The 27,985-nt window shown below is 42.9% G+C and overlaps 1 protein-coding gene across 2 annotated transcripts in view; it reads right to left on the reverse strand.

The window, feature by feature from the left end:
- The window catches only part of AP2B1 (adaptor related protein complex 2 subunit beta 1), a 187,396-nt gene that overhangs the window by 25,642 nt on the left and 133,769 nt on the right, over window positions 1–27,985 (reverse strand). For both annotated transcript variants that reach the window (XM_073615227.1, XM_073615226.1), the window contains 5 exons: window positions 25,032–25,178; window positions 19,969–20,114; window positions 17,099–17,228; window positions 12,164–12,248; window positions 3,266–3,352 (listed from right to left, as the gene is read on the reverse strand). In XM_073615227.1, the coding sequence (XP_073471328.1) occupies window positions 3,266–3,352; window positions 12,164–12,248; window positions 17,099–17,228; window positions 19,969–20,114; window positions 25,032–25,178 (595 nt within the window). The remainder of the gene's footprint in view (window positions 1–3,265; window positions 3,353–12,163; window positions 12,249–17,098; window positions 17,229–19,968; window positions 20,115–25,031; window positions 25,179–27,985) is intronic.

The raw sequence follows: 27,985 nt of genomic DNA on the forward strand, positions 1-27,985 counted from the left end.
AGTGAGTACACCCCTAAGTGAAAATATCCAAATTGGGCCCAATTAGCCATTTTCCCTCCCTGGGGTCACGTGACTCGTTAGTGTTACAAGGTCTCAGGTGTGAATGGGGAGCAGGTGTGTTAAATTTTATGTTATCGCTCTCACCCTCTCATACTGGTCACTGGAAGTTCAACATGGCACCTCATGGCAAAGAACTCTGAGGATCTGAAAAAAAAAATTGTTGATCTACATAAAGATGGCCTAGGCAACAAGAAGATTGCCAAGACCCTGAAACTGAGCTGCAGCATGGTGGCCAAGACCATACAGCGGTTTAACAGGACAGGTTCCACTCAGAACAGTATATAGAAAAGGCTGCGCTGCTGATATTAGGTGGGTGCAATTGTGAATCACTTAGATAACCACAGCTGATGTACCCATATGTGATAAAAAACAGTGAAGAAAAAAACGATATTGTTGACAAAAACTTGAACTCAATTCCCACAAATAAAACATAAAACATTAATCATTATGTGTGAGAGGTCAAGAACTGAATGAAATAAGCAAAGTCCATATAGAAAGTTTCTTGCTGAAAAAGTCTTTCAAAAAAAGAAAGAAACACCAATCATCCAAACGATGTGGGGCATGCAGTGTTGTCACCCTGAGGAGCGTGATGATAGAAAAATTCCTCCACTTCAAACCAGGCTGCCCCTTACCAGATCACTTGATCTCTTATTAGGGAGATTGTATGAGCAAGTGGCTGTCAGCAAGTCAGTCAGTCAAACTAGCTTTCAGTCATAAAGGTGAATGGTCATAACTTCTCCTGTTTGTGTAATTCTTTGCAGCTTTCCCTTTTGTATTTTTCCATGGGAACCGAGCGTTCATGTACCATCCAGTGGACCCCCTGAGTGGTGACCCTTGGAGACTCATTTCCAGCAGAGACCCTGTGGCTGGGGGACACAGCCACTTGCTCATACGATCTCCCTAATAAGAGATCAAGTAAGGGGCAGCCTGGTTTGAGGTGGAGGAATTTTTCTATCATCACGCTCCTCAGGGCGACAACACTGCATGCCCCACATCGTTTGGATGATTGGTGTTTCTTTCTTTTTTTGAAAGACTTTTTCAGCAAGAAACTTTCTATATGGACTTTGCTTATTTCATTGCGTTCTTGACCTCTCACACATAATGATTAATGTTTTATGTTTTATTTGTGGGAATTGAGTTCAAGTTTTTGTCAACAATATAGTTTTTTCTTCACTGTTTTTTATCACATATGGGTACATCAGCTGTGGTTATCTAAGTGATTCACAATTGCACCCACCTAATATCAGCAGCGCAGCCTTTTCTATATACAGTATTAAAAAGTGGAGGTTGTCTCACATTTAGGGTTGCAGCAGCATCAACAATTTTTTGTTGTCACAGATACACATTTATCTTTATGGATTACATCTAGGGATAGCGCAGTATTTTTTTGGTTTGAATTTATCCACTCAGAACAGGCCTCGCCATGGTCGACCAAAGTTGAGTGCATGTGCTTAGTGTCATATCCAGAGGTTGTCTTTGGGAAATAGTTGTATGAGTGCTGCCAGCATTGCTGCAGAGGTTGAAGGGGTGGGGTCAGCCTGTCAGTGCACAGACCATACGCCACACACTGCATCAAATTGGTCTGCATGGCTGTCGTCCCAGAAGGAAGCCTCTTTTAAAGACGATGCACAAGAAAGCCTACAAACAGTTTGCTGAGGACAAGCAGACTAAGGCTTACTGGAACCATGTCCTGTGGTCTGATGAGACCAAGATAAACATATTTGGTTCAGATGGTGTCAAGCATGTGTGGCGGCAACCAGGTGAGGAGTACAAAGACAAGTGTGTCTTGCCTACAGTCAAGCATCATGATGTCATGATCTGGGGCTGTATGAGTGCTGCTGGCACTGGGGAACTACAGTTCATTAGGGGAACAATGAATGCCAACATGTACTGTGCCTGGGCCGCAGGGCTGTATTCCAATATGATAACGACCCCAAACACACTTCCAAGGCGACCACTGCCTTGCTAAAGAAGCTGGGGGTAAAGGTAATGGACTGGCCAAGCATGTCTGCAGACCGAAACCCTATTGAGCATCTGTGGGGCATCCTCAAATGGAAGGTGGAGGAGCACAAGGTCTCCAACATCCACCAGCTTTGTGATTTTGTCATGGAGGAGTGTAAGAGGACTCCAGTTGCAATCTTTGAAGCTCTGGTGAACTCCATGCCCAAGAGGGTTAAGGCAGCGCTGGAAAATAATGGTGGCCACACAAAATATTGACACTTTGGGCCCAATTTGGACATTTTCACTTAGGGGTGTACTCACTTTTGTTGCCAGCGGTTTAGACATTAAAGGCTGCGTGTTGAGTTATTTTGAGGGGACAGCAAATTTACACTGTTATACAATCTGTACACTCACTACTTTATATTGTATCAAAGTGTAATTTCTTCAGTGTTGTCACATGTAAAGATATAATAAAATATTTACAAAAATGTGAGGGGTGTACTCACTTTTGTGGTATACTGTACATGCCATTGACTTAAAGTGGTTGTATACCCATTTTTTAACATAATAAGGCTTACCTGTAGGTAAAATGAATATCTCCTAAACCTGTATGGTTTAGGAGATATTCACTTTGCACACAGAAGCTGACATCAGCGGCGCATGCGCTGTGAATGCCTGGCTGAAGGTCTTGCCGGGAAGAAGACCCCCACGCAAATGCGCAGGAGTGACGTCATCGCGGCTCCGGCTACTCACAGCGTTGGAGCCGCGAACCTGGAAGACACGCAGAGGGCAAAATGTCAGCTCCCTCGGCGTGGACTTGCCTGCGATACAGGAACCTCGTTCTAAGGTAAGTACTTCATAATGAGCTAGTATGCGGTGCATACTAGCTCATTATGCCTTTGCCTTACAGGGTTTTTATTTTTTACATTTTTTTTTTCCTAAGGGTATACAATCGCTTTAAACATTTATAGGCTTAGTACAGATAAAGCCCGTGATTCAGATATACACAGATCAGCAGCAGGCTGATACACAAGTGCACTCAGCTCTGCAAAGACACTCCAGAGGTTTGAAGCATATGCATCCCTTATACCCTCCAGCAGCTCCTTGGGCGATATTATTTTACAACGCACTTCTAAATTATCCAGCTATATGTAAATGTTAATTTTCAGTCTAATAATACCAGCAACAGATGTTGACCACAAAGTGCAAGTACATTTTATTCACCCAATGTGAACTGAGTCAAGTGAGAAACATTGTAACTAACCTGCATTCAGATGGCAATCCTTGATCTGGAACTGTAGCTCATTTTCATTAGGTATGTCTTTCCATGTGGCCAGGAAAACTTGACGTTCTATGTAAAGTACAACAGGAAAAGTTTAGTTTGGGGTGGGCAAGATCTGTCCATGTGTTAAAGAACATATATATATATATATACGTATATACTCGAGTATAAGCCGACCCGAATATAAGCCGAGGCACCTAATTTTACAAAAAAAAACCCCTGGGAAAACGTATTGACTCGAGTATAAGCTGAAATGCAGCAGCTACTGTAAGTGGAAAAGAGGGTCAACAATGCCCATTTGCAGCCTCACTGTGCCCATCTGCATGCCTCAGCCTCACTGTGCCCATATGCATGCCTTAGCCTCACTGTGGTCATATGCATGCCTCAGCCTCACTGTGCCCAAAAGCATGCCTCAGCCTCACTGTCCTCAATTATGTAACGCTGCATTTACTGTGGGGGTTTACAGGCATCTGCAGTGGGGTTTAATTGGCCATCAGGGAAAGCTCCCTGCCTCATGTACCTGATCTCCTGGCGCAGCCTGTGTCCAGCTGCAGCCTTATGATCTCCCGGCTGTCCTGACAAGGTTTCTGCCTGCAGTGTGGTAATGAAGGGTAATGGTCTGGGGGAGGAAGGAAGGAATTCATTCTCTACGATCTCCCGGTGTCCTGCCGAAAAAGTTCCCCCGGCGGATAATGCCCCCCCTATACTGCGCAGGCGCAGCACTTGCGCGGTACGAACCACAACAGAGCCACTGAAAATAGCTGAAGATGAACTGCTGTAGTCTAGTCGGCGGCCATGCAGTGTACCAAAGCCCAGCCTCCTCCTCTGTCTGTGACGGAACATTGACTCAGTTTCCCAGCAGGGAGTCAGTATTCAGCCTATCAAGGATGAGGACGAGGAGATGGGGGGCTTTGGTACACTGCACGGCCGCTGACTAGACAACATATCACAGTGCTGGGAGATCGTAGAGAATTAATTCCTTCCTTCCTCCCCCAGACCATTACCCTTCATTACCACACTGCAGGCAGAAACCTTGACAGGACAGCCGGGAGATCGTAAGGCTGCAAATGGACATGGTGAGAAAGGAGACTCGAGTATAAACCGAGGGGGGGGGGGGGGGGAATATATATAGTATATATGGTAACATTAAAACAGCCATATTCAGTTACAAGGTGGGACATGCAGCTCTTAGGTGTGCTGGGTTACAGAATGAACCAGAAAAGACACTTGCATAACTTTGCACTTTACTGCAACCGCGATTTGCGCTTTGTTTTACATTCACTGTATATAGCTGGATGCTAAGGAGCGGGCTGGGAAGCTGGCTGCTGCGTACTGACAGCTGAATGTAAAAAAAATATTGCTGGCGAAAAAAACGGCATGGTATGGATTTACACGGAACACCTCCACACCAAAAAAAAAAAAAATGGCATGGGGTCCCCCCCAAAATCCATATCAGAACCTTATCCGAGCGTGACGCCCGGTAGGTCAGGAAAGGGAGGAGACAAGCGAGCTCCCCCCCTCTCCTCCTCAACCATACCAGGTCACATATCCTCAACATAGGGAGGGGGGTGAGTGCTTTGGGGCAGTGGGGACTCTGCGCCCCCCCCAAAAGCACCTTGCCCCCATGTTGAAGGGGATAAGGGCCTCTTCCCGACAACCCTGGCCGGTGGTTGTCTGTCTACGGGCGGGGGGGCTTATTGGAATCTGGAATGGACGTCACAAGGGGCCTGGCTCTCCAGTTAACGTCATCGGATGGTCACACCCCATGGCTATTCAAGAGATGTCAGACAACGGGGGACATCACAACAGAGGAAGACAGCCTCAGGACAAACTTTTTTATTTTTATTGGGTAACCGGCAGCGAAAAGAAGACAGCAGCGAGGAAAAAGACAGTGGTGCTGGAGAAGACAGCTCCAACTAACTGTTGGAATAGCTTTGTGCCGGCTCGAGGGCACATATAAATGTGAGTGCACAGTTTTTATTTGTTTTTTACAATAAACAGTTTAAACGGTATTGCGCGATGATCGTTTTATTCATGTTTTATGAGGAACACTAAGGTCCAATCATAACTGTTGAAGAAGTTCCCTTTGAGTGGAGTGGTTATCCCTATGAATGAACCAAAGGTGTAGTTTTAAAGAAACATCTGGTGAGTGGCCAATCTCACAGGTGGTGGTGGAGCACTAAGTCACTAGTACATTGAATTAGCACAAGAGCACGCCAATCACGGCAATTGATAGAAGATTTGAATACATCACTGGGAGACTTTGCTACACATGTGATACACATCATTGAACTATTGAATTTTTGGATTTCTTTGATATAATTTTTGATATAATTTATTTTTCTAATGTAATGATTCTATATGGATTCATGTTGTATATGGAATAAGTTTGCACTTTATGGATAGGATATAAGCGTATTTAGATGGGAGCAGCGCATTCACACACACAGCATCTGTAATCCAGGAGAAGACAGCACAAGAAGACAGCCCGGAGCCATTTTTTTTAATAAAGGACTTGTCAAATATCGGTTCTTGGTTTTTTTTACATTTCATTGCTTTTTTGGTGAATGGGTAGGGGTACCATACCCATTAACATGTCGGGGTCTGCAGACCCTGACAACCACCGGCCAGGGTTGTCAGCAAGAGGCCCTTGTCCCCATCACCATGGGGGCAAGGTGCTTTGGTGTATGGGGGGGCAGATATTTTATATATATATATATATATATATATATATATATATATATATAGCTAGCATGCGGCCTGGTAAAGTCCAGGAGGGGGGCGCTCGATCGTCCCCTCCCTTTCTTGACCTACCGGCTGCATGCCCGGATAAGGGTCTGGTATGGATTTGGGGGGGAACCTCACACCATTTTGGCGTGGGGGTGTCCCCTCCAAATCCACGCCGTTTTTTCCTGAATTTTTTTAGCTGGCAATTTTTTTTTTTTTCAATTCAGCTGTCAGCAGAGAAGCCCGCTGACAGCTGATGACCCATTGGTTGTTAAGGACGTGACGGCCGGCTTCCCGACTCGCTCTCTAGCAACCAGCTATATACAGTGAATGTTAAAAAAAAAAAAAAGAAGAAAGAAAAAACACACAAATCGCAAAACGTGGCAAAATCGTGGTATAAAAGCAACATGCATAGATGTGAATCGAGCCTTAGTTATCCTGACAATTGTGCCAGAAGCCCCAAAACCCAGGGAGCCCATTATGCAAATTAGGCCTTTACACAAGTCTGTACTTTGGCCCAAACATGTCTCACTATTGGCTACTTAAAATACCCATCACACTAAAGATCCAATTGTAAGGTACAGGAAGCAGAACAGCTGATTTCTGAAATAGAGTCAGTATTTGAATAAGAGAGAATCCTGGGTTTCGGCTCTAGGGCGATTTGGAAGAGAAATAAAGGTATGCTGACACCTGTAAAGATGATGCCTGCATTAAAATGGTGGCAATTATGTTTTTTTGTTTCTTTTACATTCCTACAGGCAAACTTTAATTTTGTAGAAATACAATTATGTATTGGTGGCAAACTACTGGAAAAACTTTTGGATATACTACAGCCAATTTAAATCTTGCAAATAATGACGATATTTAACTTAAAGGACACCAATGTACTAATAAGTAATAAGCTTGGGTCCCTCAATACATGGGGATAGCCAAATCTGATCGGAAAACAGTAAAAACAGATTTGTGAATTCAACATACATGTATAAACACAGTCAATGTACAACCATCATGATTATTTGATGCAAAACTCAACCTACTAACAGTCTTTTTCTTAGAATGTAACATGATCCAAAATGCCCATGTATAAGCCCCTTTTTACAAAGAGGGCATATTTAATGGGGCTGTTCCCTCTTTAACTGCTGTAGGTAAATTTTAAGCTTATGAAGTAAGAATATGAAAAAAAAAACAGTTATGAAGAGATGAACCATGCAGAATCAACTGTATAGATTATAGAAGCTTTGCAAATATTTCAATCAAAACCAGAAAGATTGTTGAAAGATTATAGAATCATTTTGTTCTATTAAAAAAACAACAGGATTCATTTGTAAAAAAAATAAAAAAAAAAATAAATAAAATAAAATACAACAGGATACGGTTTTAAAATGAAAGACTGCTGGACACAATAAATACAACCAACCAATTAACACTACCTGTTTCTTGGCAATCAAAGGGAAGCTATTCAGCAGTCTGTACTGATGAAAATGTCTTTGCTCACCTCCACCACTCTATCACGACCACAGACCACAGACCACACAGTTTACACAGAAACGCACAGCATCTTGGACGAGGATGGTCTCCCCACTGCACCTGAACCAGGAAACATGCCACCCCCCCCCCCCACGTGGTTGCAGGGCTTATCGAAATCTAAAAGCCCACTTTAACAATAAGGGGCTCATAGATCCTGCTCCCCTTCAAATGTAAAAAGTAAAAAAAGAAAAATAAAACTGGTTTTGACAAGTCCCTAATTAAAATAAAAAAAATGATCCCAGTGATGTACATCCATCGTCAATCAGTCACTTTGTCCAGTGATGTAGGTCCACATCAGGGATGAGACATTGGTTGTTAGGACACCAGGGGGCGCCAGCTCCTAACCACCAACGCAAAACGTGGGCAAAAACACACAAACGCATTTACATGCATTTCTGGTATGATATCATTGACGTCTATGGGACCTGTACCTCCTCAAAGTCGCTTTGCAATTGTATTTTCATTGATGTGAAGGGGCACCACTAAAATCAGTGACTTACATTGTAATATCTTGTTAAACTGAAAGTAAGAAGGGGCATTTGTACTAAAACACTACATCAATGTGAAAACATTTCAAATGTATTCCATATAAATGATTTTCCACACAATTTTTGCTTAGGACCTCTGTCTCTTGCTGCCGTTTTCCCTCAGTTCTACAGCTCCCTGTATATGTCTGCAAGCCAGACGAGCATGGAGGTGCATATAACAGGGCTTTGGTGTCAGTAACAGGTCAGATTATCAAGACTAACAATAAAAGAAGAAATGTCTGCAGTAAATGATTTATCCTGAATCACAATAGCTTCAAGACCAATGTTTCTTTGACCCCCCCACTCATTGTTAGGGCACTCTGTTATCTATTATAATGGAACTTGAGTTCAGACATTGTAAAGCTAAATGTTACATAATGCCTGACTTATAAAGTTTACATTCATGTGACCAGTTTCTATAACCAATTTTTTGCCTACAAGCCATTGTTGATTATTTGCAGATAATAGTGTAGATCAGGGATATGCAATTAGCGGACCTCCAGCACCTCCTTGCAAAACTACAAGTTCCATCATGCCTATGCCCATGGGTGTCATGTTTGTGGCTGTCAGAGTCTTGCTATGCCTCATGGGACTTGTAGTTCTGCAACAGCTGGAGGTCCACTAATTGCATATCCCTGGTGTAGATAATCAAAGTAATTTTGCTATAATGCCGACACTCTCCTTAAAAGAGTCTGAAGAACTAAATTACAGATTAATCCACAAAAAAGTATATATGTTAAAGTTGATCTAATGATAAAACATTTTTTTCTAGTTTTGAATATGTTGAGAGATGTTAAAACCCTTCTTTTTTCCCCTCTGCTTCATCAGAAAGTATTCTCTTTTCCTCTCCAGGAGATAGAACAAGAATTACAAGGAATCCAGAGTGACAATTGTTAAGATATTAATGTCCTCCATTTGGAAAATGTCCTCTTTGCTTCCTGTTCACATCCAATTCTGTTCCAGTAACAATGGAACAAATACAGAGGATGCACCTCCACAGGAAACCTGGGCAGTAATACAAACCTAAAAGTGGTTCAAACCCTTACCCATTATGCACAAATATTTTGGCTACAGACATATTTGGATTAAAAGTGGTTGTAAACCTCAGACACGAAATACGAACTAAGCAATTCCCTCTATAGTGTGTACATGTCTCAATTAAGAGCGTTTAGCGTCACTTTTGTCTGCTTCAGTGACATTAATGTCCCAGGATCAGTCTACTAGTGGTAAGTTTACCCCAGGTAAACAATCTAAAAGGTTCAAGCAGCATTCATGCTTGTCAATTTAAACTTGGAATTAGAGTCCGATGCATTAACAGATGATTCATCTCGAAAAATAAAGATCAATGGTTATCACAAAATTTACATTAGGAGGGATCAGCTTTTTGGAGGTACTTTAAATAAACTAATACAACGGGGAATTTGCAAACAGCTGCTGTCACAAAGAGGTACATAATACAGGTTTTGGCAGCCCTCAGGACCTTCTTTGCGCTTGCATTTTCTGTTACTGACAGCTTATTAGGCTGCCAGTTACAAAGCATGGCCCACTCACCTCCCTGGCATTATTAAAAGCCCGCTGGCAGCTGAGGATGTTGGTGTACTGTGAGAAAAAGCCCACTTGCAAACCTACAGTGGTACAGGGTTTGGGGATGAGGTCTGAAAGTATATACATTGGGAATGATCTGAGGGCTGATCAGAAGGCCGAAGGTGCAGGAACTGGGGCTGATCTGAGGGCCCAAGGTGCAGGAACTGGGGCTGATCTGAGGGCCCAAGGTGCAGGAACTGGGGCTGATCTGAGGGCCCAAGGTGCAGGAACTGGGGCTGATCTGAGGGCCCAAGGTGCAGGAACTGGGGCTGATCTGAGGGCCCAAGGTGCAGGAACTGGGGCTGATCTGAGGGCCCAAGGTGCAGGAACTGGGGCTGATCTGAGGGCCCAAGGTGCAGGAACTGGGGCTGATCTGAGGGCCCAAGGTGCAGGAACTGGGGCTGATCTGAGGGCCCAAGGTGCAGGAACTGGGGCTGATCTGAGGGCCCAAGGTGCAGGAACTGGGGCTGATCTGAGGGCCCAAGGTGCAGGAACTGGGGCTGATCTGAGGGCCCAAGGTGCAGGAACTGGGGCTGATCTGAGGGCCCAAGGTGCAGGAACTGGGGCTGATCTGAGGGCCCAAGGTGCAGGAACTGGGGCTGATCTGAGGGCCCAAGGTGCAGGAACTGGGGCTGATCTGAGGGCCCAAGGTGCAGGAACTGGGGCTGATCTGAGGGCCCAAGGTGCAGGAACTGGGGCTGATCTGAGGGCCCAAGGTGCAGGAACTGGGGCTGATCTGAGGGCCCAAGGTGCAGGAACTGGGGCTGATCTGAGGGCCCAAGGTGCAGGAACTGGGGCTGATCTGAGGGCCCAAGGTGCAGGAACTGGGGCTGATCTGAGGGCCCAAGGTGCAGGAACTGGGGCTGATCTGAGGGCCCAAGGTGCAGGAACTGGGGCTGATCTGAGGGCCCAAGGTGCAGGAACTGGGGCTGATCTGAGGGCCCAAGGTGCAGGAACTGGGGCTGATCTGAGGGCCCAAGGTGCAGGAACTGGGGCTGATCTGAGGGCCCAAGGTGCAGGAACTGGGGCTGATCTGAGGGCCCAAGGTGCAGGAACTGGGGCTGATCTGAGGGCCCAAGGTGCAGGAACTGGGGCTGATCTGAGGGCCCAAGGTGCAGGAACTGGGGCTGATCTGAGGGCCCAAGGTGCAGGAACTGGGGCTGATCTGAGGGCCCAAGGTGCAGGAACTGGGGCTGATCTGGGGGCCCAAGGTGCAGGAACTGGGGCTGATCTGAGGGCCCAAGGTGCAGGAACTGGGGCTGATCTGAGGGCCCAAGGTGCAGGAACTGGGGCTGATCTGAGGGCCCAAGGTGCAGGAACTGGGGCTGATCTGAGGGCCCAAGGTGCAGGAACTGGGGCTGATCTGAGGACCAAAGGTGCAGGAACTGGGGCTGATCTGAGGGCCAAAGGTGCAGGAACTGGGGCTGCTCTGAGAGCCAAAGGTGCAGGAACTGGGGCTGCTCTGAGAGCCAAAGGTGCAGGAACTGGAGCTTACATGTTTGCTCCAGTGCTAGGAGGACATTACAAGCTAGTGCACCGACCGCTCACCACCTCGGGGGAATTACCACAGGTGTTTTCTACTATATTCAAGCAGGAACTGTTGCTGATTTGAGGTCTGAAGGTGCATGCACGAAGGCCGATATGAAGTCTGAAGGTACAGGAACTAGGGCTGATCTGAGGTTTAAAGGTGCATGCACAGAGGCTAATATGAGGTCTGAAGGTGCAGGAACTGGAGCTAATCTGAGGTCTGAAGGTGCATGTACGAAAGCCGATATGAGATCTGAAGGTGCAGGAACTGGGGCTGATCTGAGGTCTGAAGGAGCAAAAATTAGGGCTCAGGTCTGAAAATGCATACATTGAGATTGATCTGAGGTATGAAGGCTGTCCTGCTGACTCCTGGGATATCTGTGTCATCGATTTCAGGAGTTTTTGAGCAGCCTAACCTTCTATGGGCTCCTCGCAGTGTCATTACTGTGCGGGCGTGAGATTGGGAGGAGAATGCCTTGTAGCGAGCTGCACGGAATCCTGGAAATACATAGGAGCAGGCTTTAGATGCCCACATCTTCGATGGCCGCTACCTGGATTCTGGGAGGACTTATGAAATCACAGATTTGGCACGTAAAAGCTATTTGGACAATTATAAGCATATCCTAACTAGGTGCTGCAAGTGATATCATTCAAAACGGTGATTTTATTACAATTTTGTGCAGGCAACAGTAGCGCCTCTTGAATTTAACTTGCCATTAGCAGTACAATTAGGAGTGCAAATAATACAATATTGAAAGCAAGCCAAAACTTAGGTGCGCTATTGTTCATGGCTTGTCTATTGGTTGTGAAAATGACATAGATGTGGCAAAGGTTGATGACCCCTACGATAATATTATAAAAACCAAGAAAACACCTATTTGAACACCCACACCTATACCAGAAGTGTCTGAAACATCCAATATTAAATTCCCCAATTCTAATATTAAATTCCCACGTACCCCTGGAAGCATAAAAAATTGTTTCTTACCCATTTTCCCATCTTCCACAAACAATACATGTAAAGGGATGAGACAGCTGAAGTAGAAAACATCAATATTGTTTTTCACAGCCACCTATCAGGTACAAAACCGAAAATTAACATGTTAGATTTACAACTAGTATGGAGACCCCTGCCAACAGAGATCCAAAGGATGATTTAAAGGGTTCACAACATCCATTAACCCTTCAGCCCTGCGGCGCATCACTGGGCTCTTTCTAAATAATTTTCTTTGCTACATCAACAAGAGTGACGTGTACTCTTGTATAGCTCTGAAATAAATGGATTTTAAGCATTTTTCCAAAAACAAAACACAAAGAATTACATTTTCTGCTTTCTTCAGATAAATGTCCTCATGAATATTCTCATCCACATGAATTCAGAGTCTGCAGCACTGTGCTGTGAGACAGTCATGTCATGCAATCCCATGAAGGGGTTATAACACCTGTCACTATGAATTAGGACAACTCCATACACATACAGAAAACCATGTATGCAATCCATTGCAGCGAATCCAGTGGAAGGACACACCCGAGAGCTAAAAGATCTGTAGATGGAGGGGATATGCTGCTGTCATATTAGAAAATACACAGGTTGATATGAGTTTATTCTATGTCAGTCACAAGCATATCAAAAGATATATGACATTTTAACATACTACATGCAACCTCTTTTTTCTGCTGACTAGCGTATATTAAAGTGGTTGTACTGTCTATTTTTTTAAAATAATAAACATGTTATATTTACCTGCTTTGTGCATTGGTTTTGCACAGAGCATCCCGAACCTCCTCTTCTGGGATCCCCCTCTTCTCTGTGCGCCACCATGGGAAGCTGCTTCTTATGGGGGCACACCTGCGGGGTTGCTCCCAAGCCAGGCAGTGTGCATCCATCGACACACATAGGGTGGCTGGTTCCCCTGCCTCCTTACAGGTTTTGACAGACAGCAGCAGGTGCAGCCATGATATCCAGAGTCGGCTATTCCCTACATAGTAAAAGTGATCAGAGCAACTATACAGCTGCCTGATCACTTTTAGAGGAGGCGGAGGGAGTTCACCCCCCTCCTGCCCCCTTTACCAGGCTCTTCTGTCCCACTGTGGAATTCAGTACTAATGCAACCAGTCACACTGGATGAACTGCACAGAGTGAGAGGAACTTCCATTGTTCCTCTCCCTCTGTGACATCAAAAACTGGAAGCGACAAGGATTTTGTCACTTCCAGTTTCTGTTTGTTTACAAGCTGTTACAGGCTTGTAAAGCATTTGATCAAATCAATGTCGGTTTGATCAGATGCTTTGGTGGGCAGAGGAGAGATCTGGGGTCTAACAGACCCCAGAGCTCTCTATAAAGAGGACCTGTAACACCCCATGCTATCACATGGGATGTTGTTCATTCTTTGTGATAGCAATAAAGTTAAACAAAAAAAATCAAATGTACAATGTACAAAATATAAATTGAAATAAAATAAAAATATAATTTTTTTTTTTTTAAAGTGCCCCTGTCCCCCATGATCACATGCAAATGTGAATGTTCATGTAGATCCTGCATGCATATGTATACAGTGATCGCACCACATGTGAGGTATCACCACAAACGTTAGAGCGAGAGCAATAATTCTAGGGCCAGACCTCCTGTGTAAGGTTAAACTGGTAACTTGTAAAGGCTTTTAAAGAATCGCCTATATAGATTTTTAGGTACTGCAGTTTGTTGCTGTTCTAGGAGCGTACACAATTTTAAAACAAACATGTTAGGTATCCATTTACTCGCCATAACATCATCTTTTACATTTTACCAAAAAATTTGGAATGATAGTGTTTGTGTACACAAAAATTCATTAAAAGTGTATTTTTTCCTGAAAATCTGCACTTTACACATGGCTGCACACATATTGTGTGGCGTGAAAAATTGCAACAACCATCATTTTATTCTTCTCTGCTTAAAAAATATGTAATGTTTGGGGGTTTTAAGTCATTATGTCAGAACTGGCCCATTTTTTAGGTGGTTATTTGTACCTAGCGTCCCACTCCTGAAGGTGGCACTATACCCATCTAAAGCAGAAACTGCATCCTTCAATGAACAAAAGGGAAGTGTTATTCTTTTGTCAGTTTGCCAATCTAGACACCATAACCAAGTCTACAGGCCATTAATTTTTCTTTACCACAGTCACGTGTAGGACTACCTTGTAGAAAAGCTGCCAGTGTACACTAGATAGAGGTAGTCCAATTTATGCACTGATAACATTCAGTTTTTTTCAGATTGATCTGCATTTTATAGTGGAGTCTTTTGATTGGATGCTGGCAATTGGATATGTTGTGTGTGCATCTTGGAATACACACTAAGGCAGGCCATACATGGTTCCAATCTGCTTCCTGCTGAACCGGCCGAGATTCAAACCATGTATGGGCAGGCTGAATGTACCAAGTTGATCGATCGATCAACTTGGATACAACCAGGATGCTGGGTTTTACCTGAGATTATTGCTAGGGGCTGCTATAGTGGCTGCATAAACAATGGCCCAGCAGGAAGGATTCCCACATCAACACTGTCTGTGGTTGCAGGAAAGAAATTTGCTACATGTAAGACTGGCCTAAAGCTCACAGGAAAGCTGGAAGAAAATTAAATTTGTGAATAATTACCTGTTTAGGACTGTGTAGAGACAAATAGCACAGATAAAGCAGAGCTGTGGCAGTGTACAAAACTCTACTTTGGAAGTGCAATTTCCTTTTTATATTTGTCTATTAAAAGCGGTCATCTACACAAGTCTGTGTGCTCCGTGATCTTTTATTTCTGTTTATGATCCACATCTAACCTACAGAACTCTATTGCCCCGTACACACGGTCGGACTTTGTTCGGACAATCCGACAACAAAATCCTAGGATTTTTTCGGACGGATGTTGGCTCAAACTTGTCTTGCATACACACGGTCACACAAAGTTGTCAGAAAATCCGATCGTTCTGAACGCGGTGGCGTAAAACACGTACGTCGGGACTATAAACGGGGCAGTGGCCAATAGCTTTCATCTCTTTACTTATTCTGAGTATGCGTGCCACTTTGTCCTTCGGATTTGTGTACACATGATCGGAATTTCCGACAACGGATTTTGTTGTCGGAAAATTTTATATCCTGCTCTCAAACTTTGTGTGTCGGAAAATCCGATGGAAAATGTGTGATGGAGCCTACACACGGTCGGAATTTCCGACAACAAGGTCCTATCACACATTTTCCGCCGGAAAATCCGACCGTGTGTACGGGGCATAACAGAGCTTTCAAGGTGAAGAATTGATGCTTATGTTTAGCTCCTGTGGACACAGTCTGCGAGTGACACCCCATAAATTTTGTGGTGTGTTCAAAAGTTAGACATAAAGGCAAATATAAGTAGTATAGGTAGTAATCAGAAACTGAAAGGGATGGTGGTACATGGCAGTACAATGTAAAGGAAATGTTGTTTGAAAGTATCAGGTATACAAGTACAAATGCTCATAGCATTTCCTATACGTTGTACTGGCATGTACCACCATCCCTTTCAGTTTCTGATTACTACCTATACTACTTATATTTATCTTATGTAGAAGGATTATGGCTTCATAAATGACACTGCGCTTTTAAAATGTAAATATATTTCATAGAAAAACTGTAAATGATTGTTTAAATCTTCTTAAATCTTTACAGACCATCAAACATACAAAGTGATACAAAGGGTTACATTTCCCATTTTTACAAGGATTTACATTTCAGAAAAGTGATGTTCAACAGATTTAAAAGGCGAGATCATTAACTTTGGTCTCTAAGGCTGCATTCACACCTGAGCGTTTTCAGCTAATAAAACGCTTGTAAAATGCCCGAAAAAAAAAAGCCTGAAAAATGCCCAAAAAGCAAAATCCCATTGATTTCAATGGCACCTGTTCACATCTGAGCGTTTTGTCACCTGAAGTAAAACGCCTGAAAAACGCCCTAAGCTCAAAAAAGAACATGAGCTTCTTTGGGACAAATTACAGGCGTTTTTCTGCCGATTACATTGGTGACCTGAACAAAATTGCAATAAAATCGCGCAACTTTGAAACACTCAGGTGTGAATGCAGCCAGCATCGGCCCATCAATAGAAACTGTCCGACATTCCACCCGTGTGTACTGTAGCTGGTCATGACTGAAAAAGGGTCTGCTGACCGACTCCAATCAACGCTCTCAGCCAATGACTGACTGGAGTGTTCTGGCGGGGGGGCCAACCCCTGTCAGAACACAATAGAACAGCAGGGGAGATTGCTGTACTAACATTGGATAGTTAGTATAGCGACTCTGACCTGAGCTGTCAGGTTTTTTTTCGACAAGCCCGCTGGGTTGAATGAAAAAAAAAAAAACTAGCAGTGTATACCAGGCTTTATCCTATTTGGTAAAGGGGAAAACATGCACTACTGGCAGCCCACAAGGACAAGAACTGGACACCACTGTCCTAAAATCACAAGCATTTAACATAGAGATTTAAGCTCCCAGATGGATTTCAACTCCGGGGCATATTGCCACCTGTATCTATGCTACAAATTTGGAATGTTGTCACATGGGAAACAGGAGCAGTCATATAAGTGATACTAGAGCCATTAATTATAGGTCTGGCATAGGTGGCACAATGTAATTGATTTCTGTAGCTGCATCAATTCAAATGAATGGGGTGAGCAGATGGCTCAGTAGGAATAAATGAACCAAAGTTTCCATCTGAGCTCCTATTCCATACAATGAATATGCTCGAGTGGATGCGTGCCCCAGCCTTGGAAGCACACAGCATTTTCCTATCACTGTGTATGCTTACAACGTCTGCTGGGATCTGGCTTCTTATTTATAGTAAAATGAATGCCAACAGCACTCCCTCCAATGTGCCAGTGTAGATGATACTGTAGCCAATTATTTACAAGTTCACCTGCAAAGCAATTAATTACCTGGAGGTTGTTAAGTGGCTCCATCTTCATGACAGGCCCCAGAGTGTTGAGTGGGAGGGAAATGTCAATACTTTGGTTCGGCATGAGGGGTGTATGTATAGCCAGTGGGGCACTGGGAATCACTCCAAAGCTGAGAGAACACAAACAACATACTTAAACAAGCTATATGAACACAATTTAAAAAGCCTAGGTAATTCAATAAAGCAGCACTAAGAGCTTTGACATGTAAAGTGCCATTACCCATAGTGCCATGAACCATAATTCATTTAAAGTGATTTGCACACAACTCTTTCCCTAAGGCCCCTTTCACACTGGGGCGGTGGGGGCGTTGGCGGTACAACAGCGCTATTTTTAGTGCTGCTGTACCGTCGTTCTTGCAGCGGTATTCGGCCGCTAGCGGTGCGGTTTTAACCCCCGCTGGCGGCCGAAAAAGGGTTGAAATCCCTCGTACAGCGCGGCTATAGCTGCGGTATAGCCGCGCTGTCCCATTGATTTCAATGGGCAGGAGCGGTGAAGGAGCGGTGAATACACCGCTCCTTCACCGCTCCAAAAAAAGCGGTTTGCAGGACTTTTTTCACCGCCCTGCCTGCGCACCGCTTCAGTGTGAAAGCCCTCGGGCTTTCACACTGAACAAACAGCGGAGGCTGTTTAGGGGCGGTTTGCAGGCGGTATTTTTAGCGCAATACCGCCTGCAAACCGCCCCAGTGTGAAAGGGGTCTAAGTGAATAAGCCTCACCATCCTTCACCCCACTTCCACAATAGCAAGAATCAGAGTTTCTGGCATACAGTATAAGACATTCCCTGCTCTTATGAATGCACTGGTGAGATTGCTGCACCAATTTGGTTTAGTTTGACCCCCATAGAGTAAATTCTGATTGGTTGCTATGAGTTGCTGCCCTTAAGAAAAAAAACACCTTAGAATAAATCCTCATGCACATAGTACATTTTTGTTCCTCCCCTGGATGCCTCTGCTCAAGGGGAGGAAAATTAAGCTGAAAAAATGTGCTTAAAGCTGCATTTTGCAAGCGCGTTCTCGCGTCTGGTGTTAATACATTCCATTGGCCACAATATTAATTTATTCTGCCCATTAGAATGCATTACAGTGCAAACGTGCCTAAACACGCTAGCTTTAATGTGCGTTTGCATGCGTTTGACCTTTTTTTCCACCTGAACTCGCAGCTGATGCGTTTCTTTTTCTGCTTCTAAACCACCCTGTCTCCAAATGCTTATAAAGGCGTATGTGTGCATGGACACATAGGCTAACATAGCAGGGTTTTTAGAGGCAGAAAAATAAGTCAAAACACATGTAAGGGCTCATTTACACTTGCTTCAACATGCTATTTTGATGTGTTATTGATGCTTTGATTATGCTTTTTTGAAGCTTTAAATGAAGCTTGGCAAATGCCCTGTGTGTGTTGATTTTCTATTTGTTTTAAAGGGGCCAGTACAACCAGACTCAGTAGTACCCCGGCTTAGCAGATCCCCAGCTCATTAGTACCCCTGTTCAGCAGATCCCCAGCTTATTAGATTGATCGTTCAGCAGATCCCCAGCTTATTAGTTCCCTTATTCAGCAGATCCGCTGCCCAGTAGTACCCCCAGCTCTGCTGATGTCCCGCTCAGTAGTACGCCAGCTCTGCTGATATCCTACTCAGTAGCACCACTAACTTAGATGATCCCCATTTAGTAGTAACCCCTAGCTCTGCTGATGCCCCACTCAGTAATAATGCCCAGCTCTGCTGATCCTTTGGTTTGCTGATCTTCCTCTCTCTCTGGTCCCCGCATATCTCCCACTCTATTGCTCCCACGCTGCTCACCACGTGTGGCATCTGCTAGTTTCTCCTGCTCTGGTTCACCAGATTTGCTGATTCTCTGCCTCTCAGTCCACTCTCTCTAGTTCCCGCTCACCTTCTGCTATAGTATTCTCATGTTGCACACATGTGCCATCTGCTAGTTATTTCTCTACAGTCCAGACCCGGCTCACTTTTCTGCTGCTCCATCCCAGATGTGATGTCTGCTTCAGACACTTCCAGAATATATACACATAAACCGGAAGGTTCGCTTGTTGGTTTCCCAGTGCATCCTGGGATGTCTCCTACCTGCAATGCTTCCAAAACAAAGAGAAGCTAACGCTGATTAAAAGCTTCAGGTACTGTAAGCAAACTCTGTCATAGACTTCTATGGAGGCTTTGAAAGAGCAAGCAAAGTGAAGCAAATAACGTGTGAACAGGACTGTAAAGTAACAATTTTATTTAGCAACAGGTGCTTTGATTGGCATTCAGAGTGCTTTAGAAAAGTGTGTCCAATGCCACATTTTGAAGCAAGTGTAAATGAGCCCTAAAAGTGGCATTTTTGATGTATTGTGTGCATGAAGCCTACAACAAAAAAATTGTAATAATAAATGTTGCCCTATACAGTGCAACTCAAAATTCAAATATTGTATTCCTAAACCTTTAAAACTCTTTGCAAGGGCATGTCAGAAGCAAAACACAAATACCCATGTGTTTCCACTAACCCAACAACATCCCTTAACATTAGGCAAAATATGGTATTGTGGGCATTAAAAGCTAGTAGGTTAGCAGGACAGAAGTGAGGGGGAAATCTAACAAAGCCCTGGAAAGCAGTAAAAAAAACATTTTATAAAAAGGATTTGGTTGGATTACTCTTTAACCTACACACAAAACAATAAAATTGCTAACAATATCCAAAGGATGGATTACAAAGTGTACATTTTAACATCAAGAATTCTTTTTCCCCATAATTGACAGCATTTAACAAAGAACACTCGAATAAGTCTGATGTTAAAACAGAGGAGGAAAATCAATCGGTGTGGTCTCTGTAATCTGTTTTTTCACACAGAAATGTGTCTAACCTGTTTTTATTAAATTGGATGGCAAAATCGGTCATGTGCTGCAGAGCCTTGTTGGTGAAGTTCATGTCCATGTGGATATGCCCCTGTCTATGGGAAAATGTTCCAGAGATCTCCAGTCCTTTTGCTTTCACAGCAGGCAGCCAAACCTAGGAAAGAGCCCATGTGGCAATTACAGGAATATTATCCAATTAGCGGACCACAGCAATGTTTGACTTAATGTGTTCAAAGGGAATAAAGTGTTTACATAATAAAATACAGGCAACCTCATTAAGAGAGTTTAACTGTTAATATTAAAAACTTAAAAACGCTAAACTTGCTATGATGAAAGGCTACCTTACACAGGGAGAGCAAATTTTGAAAACCTGGAGCAAAGAACTGCTGAGGTATTACTACAACAGCCAATCATACATCAGGTTTCATTTCCCAGTGCCAGTTAGAAACAGACACTAAAACCTGCTAGTCTACAATGGGTAGGAGTGTTGCGTTTTCTTAATTCAGCCTCCTAGTTTTTACATAAAGATCTTGGTCAACAGTCACTGTTCTGCTAGATAAATAAACAATATACATCTATAGAAGCTTTAATTTTGTAACAAATCTTGACTATAGAAAAGCCTTATTCAGCAGAAGATATTTGGCAGATTTGGAAATGTATTTATGCCAACTTGAATTATACTTTGTCAAATGGTTTCCTAGACACGAGGATCAGAACCTTCAGCTGCTTACTTACTGTTAAATGCATAAGTATGAATATGTTTCAGGCACTGCCAATTCCAAAAATGATCAGAGGACATACTGTACACAGTCTAGAACAGTGGTCTCCAAACGGCGGCCCTTTGCTTACTTCTATCCGGCCCTTGGGACACTATTTCATCTACGTATACCAACAATGAGGCATAATTCCCCCCACTGACATCAACAATGGGGCACAATTCCTCCCACAGACACCAACGATGGGGCACAAGTTCTTCGAATGACCCAACAATGGGGTCCAATGACACAAACTATGGGGTACAGTCCCTCCCACAGGCACCAACGATTGAGCACAATTTCTCCCAATGACGCCAACAATGGGGCACAGTCCCTCCCACTGACACCAGTGATAGTTTCATAGTTGGTAAAGTTGAATAAAGACAATAGTCCATCCAGTTCAACCTGTGTAGGTGTATGTGCATCAATGTTGATAATCATTTCCCATATCCCTGTATATTGTGTTCACTAAGATGCACCTCCAAGAGTCTTTTGAAAATATCAATACTCCCCACTGACCACCAATTGTGGAAGAGCGTTCCACATCCTTATTGCTCCGGCCAGTGAAAAATCCCCTACGCAGCTTAAGGTTAAACCGCTTCTCCTACAAACTCATTGTATGGCCCTGTGTCTTCTTACACTCCCTGAGATTGAAAAGTTTCCTTCCTAAGCTAGGATCACCATTGAGGTATTTGTACACTGCTATCATATCTCCTCTCAAGCATCTTTTCTACAGATAGAACAAATTCAGTGCTTACAGTCGTTCCTCGTAATTGAGGTCCTTCAATCCACCTACCATTTTAGTCTCCTTTCTCCAGCTCCACCCCATCCCTCCTGAGGACTGGTGACCAGAACTGGACGGAATACTCCAGATGTGACCGGACCAGAGATTTATAAAGTGGCAGGATAATCGTTTTATCTCTGGAGTAAATTCCCTTTATTATGCATGCTAATAGTCTGCTGGCTTTGCTTGCTGCAGCTTGACATTGCCTGCTATTGCTCAGCCTGTCTTCTACCAGAACCCCCAGATCTTTCTTCATCCTTGATTCCCCTAGAGGTTCTCCCCCTGCTTATTTTTGTGTCGCCTGCAAAAACTGAGATTGAGCTATCTATACCAACCTCTATAGGTGCGGCACAATATCTCCGTATAACACCAACAATGGGGTACAATTACTCCTATTGTACCGCTATAGGTGCGGCACAATATCACCATATGACACCAACAATGGAGTACAATTACTCCTAATAACACCAACGATGGGACACAATTCCTCCCACTGACACCAATAATGGGGCAATGTTTTTTCCCACTGTCGTCAGCAACTATTCTACTTCCAGTGACCACAGTCTGCCCACCTAAAGTTTGAAGGACAGTAAACTGTAGAGCTGCACGATTCTGGCTAAAATGAGAATCACAATTTTTTTGCTTAGAAGATAGATCACAATTCTCGCAGCATTAACATCACCTTTCACATTAAAACAAAAAAATTTGTGCTAACTTTACTGTTTTGTTCTTTTTTTTTTATTCATTGAGGCTAGGTTCACACTGCTGCAGTGCGAATTTAGCGCGATTTTGATCCGATTGCGTTGCAAATTTGCATTGCGAATTCTTTGTGTGTTCTTGCGATTCTACTGCAAATTTTGCAATCTATGGAGCTGAATTCGCATTGCACACGGATCAAACTCGGACAGGACCCTTTTTTTACGCAGCTTAAATTCGCAACGCATTGATGTGAACAGCACTCATGGAAAACAATGTTATTAAAATGACTTGCGAATTTGAGCGATCGCAGCGGCTCAAATTCGCAATAAAATTCGCAGCAGTGTGAACCTAGCCTGAAGTGTATTTTTTCCCAAAAAATTGTGTTTGAAAGACCGCTGGGCAAATACAGTGTGACATAAAATATTGCAGCAATTGACATTTTATTCCCTAGGATCTCTGCTAAAATATATATAATGTTTGGGGGTTCCAAGTAATTTTCTAGCAAAAAATATTTATTTTAACTTAAGAAACAAGTGTCAGAAAAAGATTTAGACTTTAAGTGGTTAATCTTCCTGCATTTACAGGTTGTTTAAAAACTTGGCAGACTGCCTGGATTTTTTTTCACACAGAAGTTTCTCCCTTTGATCTAAGAAGGAAGAGTTAGTTACAATGTTTCATGTTAAACTTGGCAGACTGCCCAATGCTTTCTTTTGACAGCTGAGTGAGCAGAGAAGACTCTCCACTTGTTATATGAAAGAATCGCAAACTCTGCAATAGAGATCGTCAGAGGGGTTGAATCGAGATCACGATTTTTTAACGATTAATTGTGCAGCTCTAGTAAACTAGCCCTTTGTTTAGAACATTTGGAGACCCCTGAAGAACACTGGCATTAACCAGTACTGCGAATTATAAATGGTGGTACATCGCAGCATATAGCTTGCATGTAAATCAATATATATAGGTTGGTGAAAGTTTTACTTTTCTAAAAGACCCTGCATGTACAGAAAACATACTTGATGATTTGCCATAAATGCACTAATCCCTGTTGTTGGCTGTCAACACACAGCATTATTTTGGACTGAATGGTGTCAGCAGTGCCCAGTTGTCTTTTGTCAAACTACTTAAAGTGTTACTGAACCCACAACAGTAAAATCAGTCTGTATATGCAGTAAATCATGCTTGTTATACTCACTGTAGAACCTAAGGGGTTAGTCCTCAGCATTGAGTAAAAAGGCATTTTGATCTGTTCTTTTCTGATCTTCCCCTTCTTTTATTGTCCCCAATCCATCTCCTGATAGAACAGAGCACTGGGGCACTCTACACATGCTCAGTTTGATGTTTTTTGCTAGAGAGTTTTTTTTATTCTTGGAAAGGTGCATGTGATCAGCACAGGGCCAATCAGTACTGTGCAGACAAAGGGTCATAGGTCCTGCAGGCTCATGGGACAGTCAGTGTAGAATGAAAACTCCTTCTACAAGCTTTAAACAGACGCTGATAGAAGTCACAGGACTACTATATACTGCTGATGAGAAAAGGTATTTAGCAGTTTCTATTTACTAAAATAATTGCATTTCCATGTGCTGTGTACCGTAGGAGACCAGATATAGTGAATGCAGAGTCCTGGGTTTAATAACACTTTAATCCCTCCCCCACTCCTCATCTGTACAACATAGGAACTAATTGTACTGAAGTCCAAGATATGAATTAGAAGAACATGAGAGCTCTCAGTTTTCAAAATGATCAAAAGGTAAATTTTTTTTTACATAAAAAATAAAATAAAACAAGTAGAACAAAAAAGTGTCCAATTATATAATTTGCAAACCAAAAGGGAGCAAATAAGATAAGCTCATTGCCGGGGTTTACTTATACTTTACATTTTTTTTACAATGTAAAATACATGATTCTGCTCAGACAATGCCAATTCCAGACAGCATCATTATTTTACTTATTTTCCAAAGACATACCGGAGTTATACAAGAAAGTATGCAACCCACCATCACAAGATTTATTTATTGTCAGGTGGGACAATGGCTGTGCATTCAATAACCTGTAGAAAGAACATGTTTGGCATAACTGATATACTACTGAATTGCAGAAACTATGACAACAGTATATAGTGAGCTCAGCACTGGCATACTGGCTTCTTGCTTCTATGTGTGTATCTGTAGAGGAGTTAGCAATAATAATAATAAAACCTAATGGTGGCAGTGGCTGATAAAATGACTTAGTGATCTCTATAAAACACCAAAGAAGATGATGGGGCTTTATAAATGATTGAAACAAAAACACAACATGCACTGCATTTTTTTTTTTTTATAGATGATTTTTCTCTCAGGGAATTAGCTTGTACTACGGACTATGGATTTTAAAAACAGTCCATTTTAACACAGGAGAATTGTATTTGCATATTGTCCCCAGGGGGCAACATAAATAACCCTGCCATCCTCTTATGTCACATTCAGAATCTCTGTGTAAGTGCAGGTAATTGACTTTAACAACATGGGGAAATTAAACAACTTTGCTAAACTTCACTGCAGGTGATGAATACCTAATTGTCTGCAAACACTTGCTGTGCTCAGTATGAAAAAGGTTAGGTACATTATGTTATAATTTAATGACAAAACACCAGTGAATAGAACTGAGGAATCTAAATACATTTGAACCTGATGAACTGGTCTAGGAAGAGAAAAAGCTATGCATGTGAATGATGTGTCATTTTGATGTGTGGGCAGATATATTAAATCCATTGAAGCATGCCAATTTAAAAGTGATCAATGACACCTCATATTCCATATAATCAAATGTAATGCAATAGAAAGTCGGCCGTACTTACAGCTTTTGGAGACACAAATCCTCCTGGGGCCATTCCAATGCCAGTTGAAAGTTCAAACAAATCATTGAGTCCGCTGCTGACCACGGCTGGAGTAGGCGATGGAGCAAACGTAGCTGGTACAGAGGAAGGAATAAATGTCTGTCCTACCTAAAAAACAAAAAAGAAAAACACTATTCAAGTACAAGACTGGACACTCTGTGGTATAGCTCCTATCTACTTTAGACTGAGACGCCTTCCAAAAAAATCAGATTTCAAATGCACAGGAAATATCATCGTTTCCCGAGCTCTGAAGCCATGCATAAAGCCTTATGATAAACAGAAGAATTTCTGGAAAAAGAAAAAAAAAAAAAAAAAAAAAGATCTTTTCAGGGGCCATTAAAGCCAAAGTCGTCACCAAAATATAGAATATTTAGTGGAGATCCTAGTACAAACATGTAAATACAATGGAAAAGCACACAAAGATAGTCTTCTAAAATTAGGCAATATGCTTTCCTGCTTCTTATTTCAAAAGATGCAGCCAAGGAAGGACCAGGGATTCCTTGCAGAAAAGGCTCAAGGTGGCAGCATGTAATGTACAGAACAGGCATGACACAAGGATGTATTATGCCGTCTTTATGGGCAAAGGGAGGGAACTGCTGCCTTGAGACTGACAGTGCTACCACTAAAGCCTACAGCAAGCCAGGAAGGGCAGAGATTAAGACCCCATACACACTATTCGATTTTCTGCAGATTTTTTCCTAAGATTTACCAAAACCATATAGTGCAAGAGCCTGCCTGATTGCATACAAATTGAAACTCTTATGCCGCTTACACACAATCACACATTCCGACAACAAAATCCATGTTTTTTTCCGACGGATGTTGGCTCAAACTTGTCTTGCATACACACGGTCACACAAATGTTGTCGGAAATTCCGAACGTCAAGAACGCGGTGACGTACAAGACGTACGACGAGCCGAGAAAAATGAAGTTCAATAGCCAGTGCAGCTCTTCTGCTTGATTCCGAGCATGTGTCGAACTTTGTGATCTAAAATCTCTTTGTAATCCAGTTCTCAAATTTTGTTTGTCGGAAATTTCGACGGAAAATGCCCTATGGAGCCTACACATGGTCTGAATTTCCGACAACAAGCTCCTATCGAACATTTCCCGTTGGAAAATCCGACTGTGTGTATGCGGCATTAGACTGCTTTCACACTGAGGCACTTTACAGGCACTACAGCACTAAAAAGAGCGCCTGCATAGCGCCTGTAAAGAGCCTCTCCCATCTCTCCAGTGTGAAAGTGCTTTCTCACTGCAGCGGTGCGCTTGTAGGACGGTAAAAAAAAGTCCTGCAAGCAGCATGTTTGCAGCGCTGTAGGAGTGGTGTATACACCACTCCTAAAGCGCACCTGCCCATTGAAATCAAACCGCCGCTTTATGGGCAGTTTTAACCCTTTTTCGGCCACTAGCGGGGGTTGAAAGCGCCCCGCTAGCGGCCGAATAGCGCCGCTAAAACACCGGTATAGCATCGTTAAAAATAGCGGCGATTTACCACCGAAGCCCCCAATGCCCCAGTGTGAAAGCAGCCTTAAGGTTTGACCTCATATTATATGGTTTTGGTAAGTCTGAAGACAAAAATCTGCAGAAAATCTAATAGCGTGTATGGGGCCTACGGCTGGCCATACATTATACAATTTTCCTTTAGATTTACCAAAACCATGCAATATGAGGTCAAACCTAAACACTTTCAATTTGCATGCAATCAGACAGGCCCTTGCACTACATAGTTGAAGGTAAATATAATGGAAATTGAAAAAACAAAAAAACACTGCGCTAGGCTGGAAAATAAAGCAGCTACATACAATGTGACAAACAAAAATACAAAATCTATAAAAAATGTAGCGCATAAAAAAATATGGTATGTGAGCGTCACAGACACCTCAAATCTGTAAACCAGGTGTAGTGGAATACCGCAAAGAATGGAGTGGGGATAGAGTGAAATCCATATAAATAAAACCAAAGAGAAGTGAAAGTCCCCAAATAAATATGTACATAAAAAGTCACTGGCAATGGGAATGTTCCCAGTGTGGACAGAAGACTGGGTTGGTCAACACACAGATACGACTTCAACCTGCAACAGCATCAAATCAAAGAATGGTAGGCATGAACGCTTACCGGATCCTGTGGATTCCCCTGTCATATGACATGGATTCATGTAGGCATTTCGCCACTCAGGGCATGTAAACCGATAACCGGACCGTCAGGGCTCGCAGATGTTAATTCGCCAAATCTTCGCGGAGTCGTCAGACGGATCTTCGCAGTGGGTATAAACAAAATTCTGCCAACTGGAATATGCAGTAGATAACGGAGATGGGGTATTTACTTCTCTCCCGGTATTATGTAAAAAGAAAAGAAGAGCTTCCCCATGGTGCAGATAAAAAAGGTGGTATCTTTTATTGTAATAAAACCAGATACATAAAAACAAACTGGGGCCCCAGTAGAAGACCTATGGGCCTATTGACCTATTCTCTCAAGTTGCCCTTGACTTTTTACAGTGATCACTTTGTTTTTATGTATCTGGTTTTATTACAATAAAAGATACCACCTTTTTTATCTGCACCATGGGGAAGCTCTTCTTTTTACATAATACCGGGAGAGAAGTAAATACCCCATCTCCATTATCTACTGCATATTCCAGTCGGCAGAATTTTGTTTATACCCACTGCGAAGATCCGTCTGTCAACTCCGCGAAGGTTTGGCGAATTAACATCTGCGAGCCCTGACGGTCCGGATATCAGTTTACATGCCCTGAGTGGCGAAATGCCTACACGACTCCATGTCATGTGACAGGGGAGTCCACAGGATCCGGTAAGAGTCCATGCCTACCATTATTTGATTTGATGCTGTTGCAGGTTGAAGCCGTATCTGTGTGTTGACCAACCCAGGCTTCTGTCCACATTGGGAACATTCCCAT

The sequence above is a fragment of the Aquarana catesbeiana genome, linkage group LG02, assembly GCF_042186555.1.
Source record: "Aquarana catesbeiana isolate 2022-GZ linkage group LG02, ASM4218655v1, whole genome shotgun sequence".
NCBI classification, from domain to species: domain Eukaryota; kingdom Metazoa; phylum Chordata; class Amphibia; order Anura; family Ranidae; genus Aquarana; species Aquarana catesbeiana.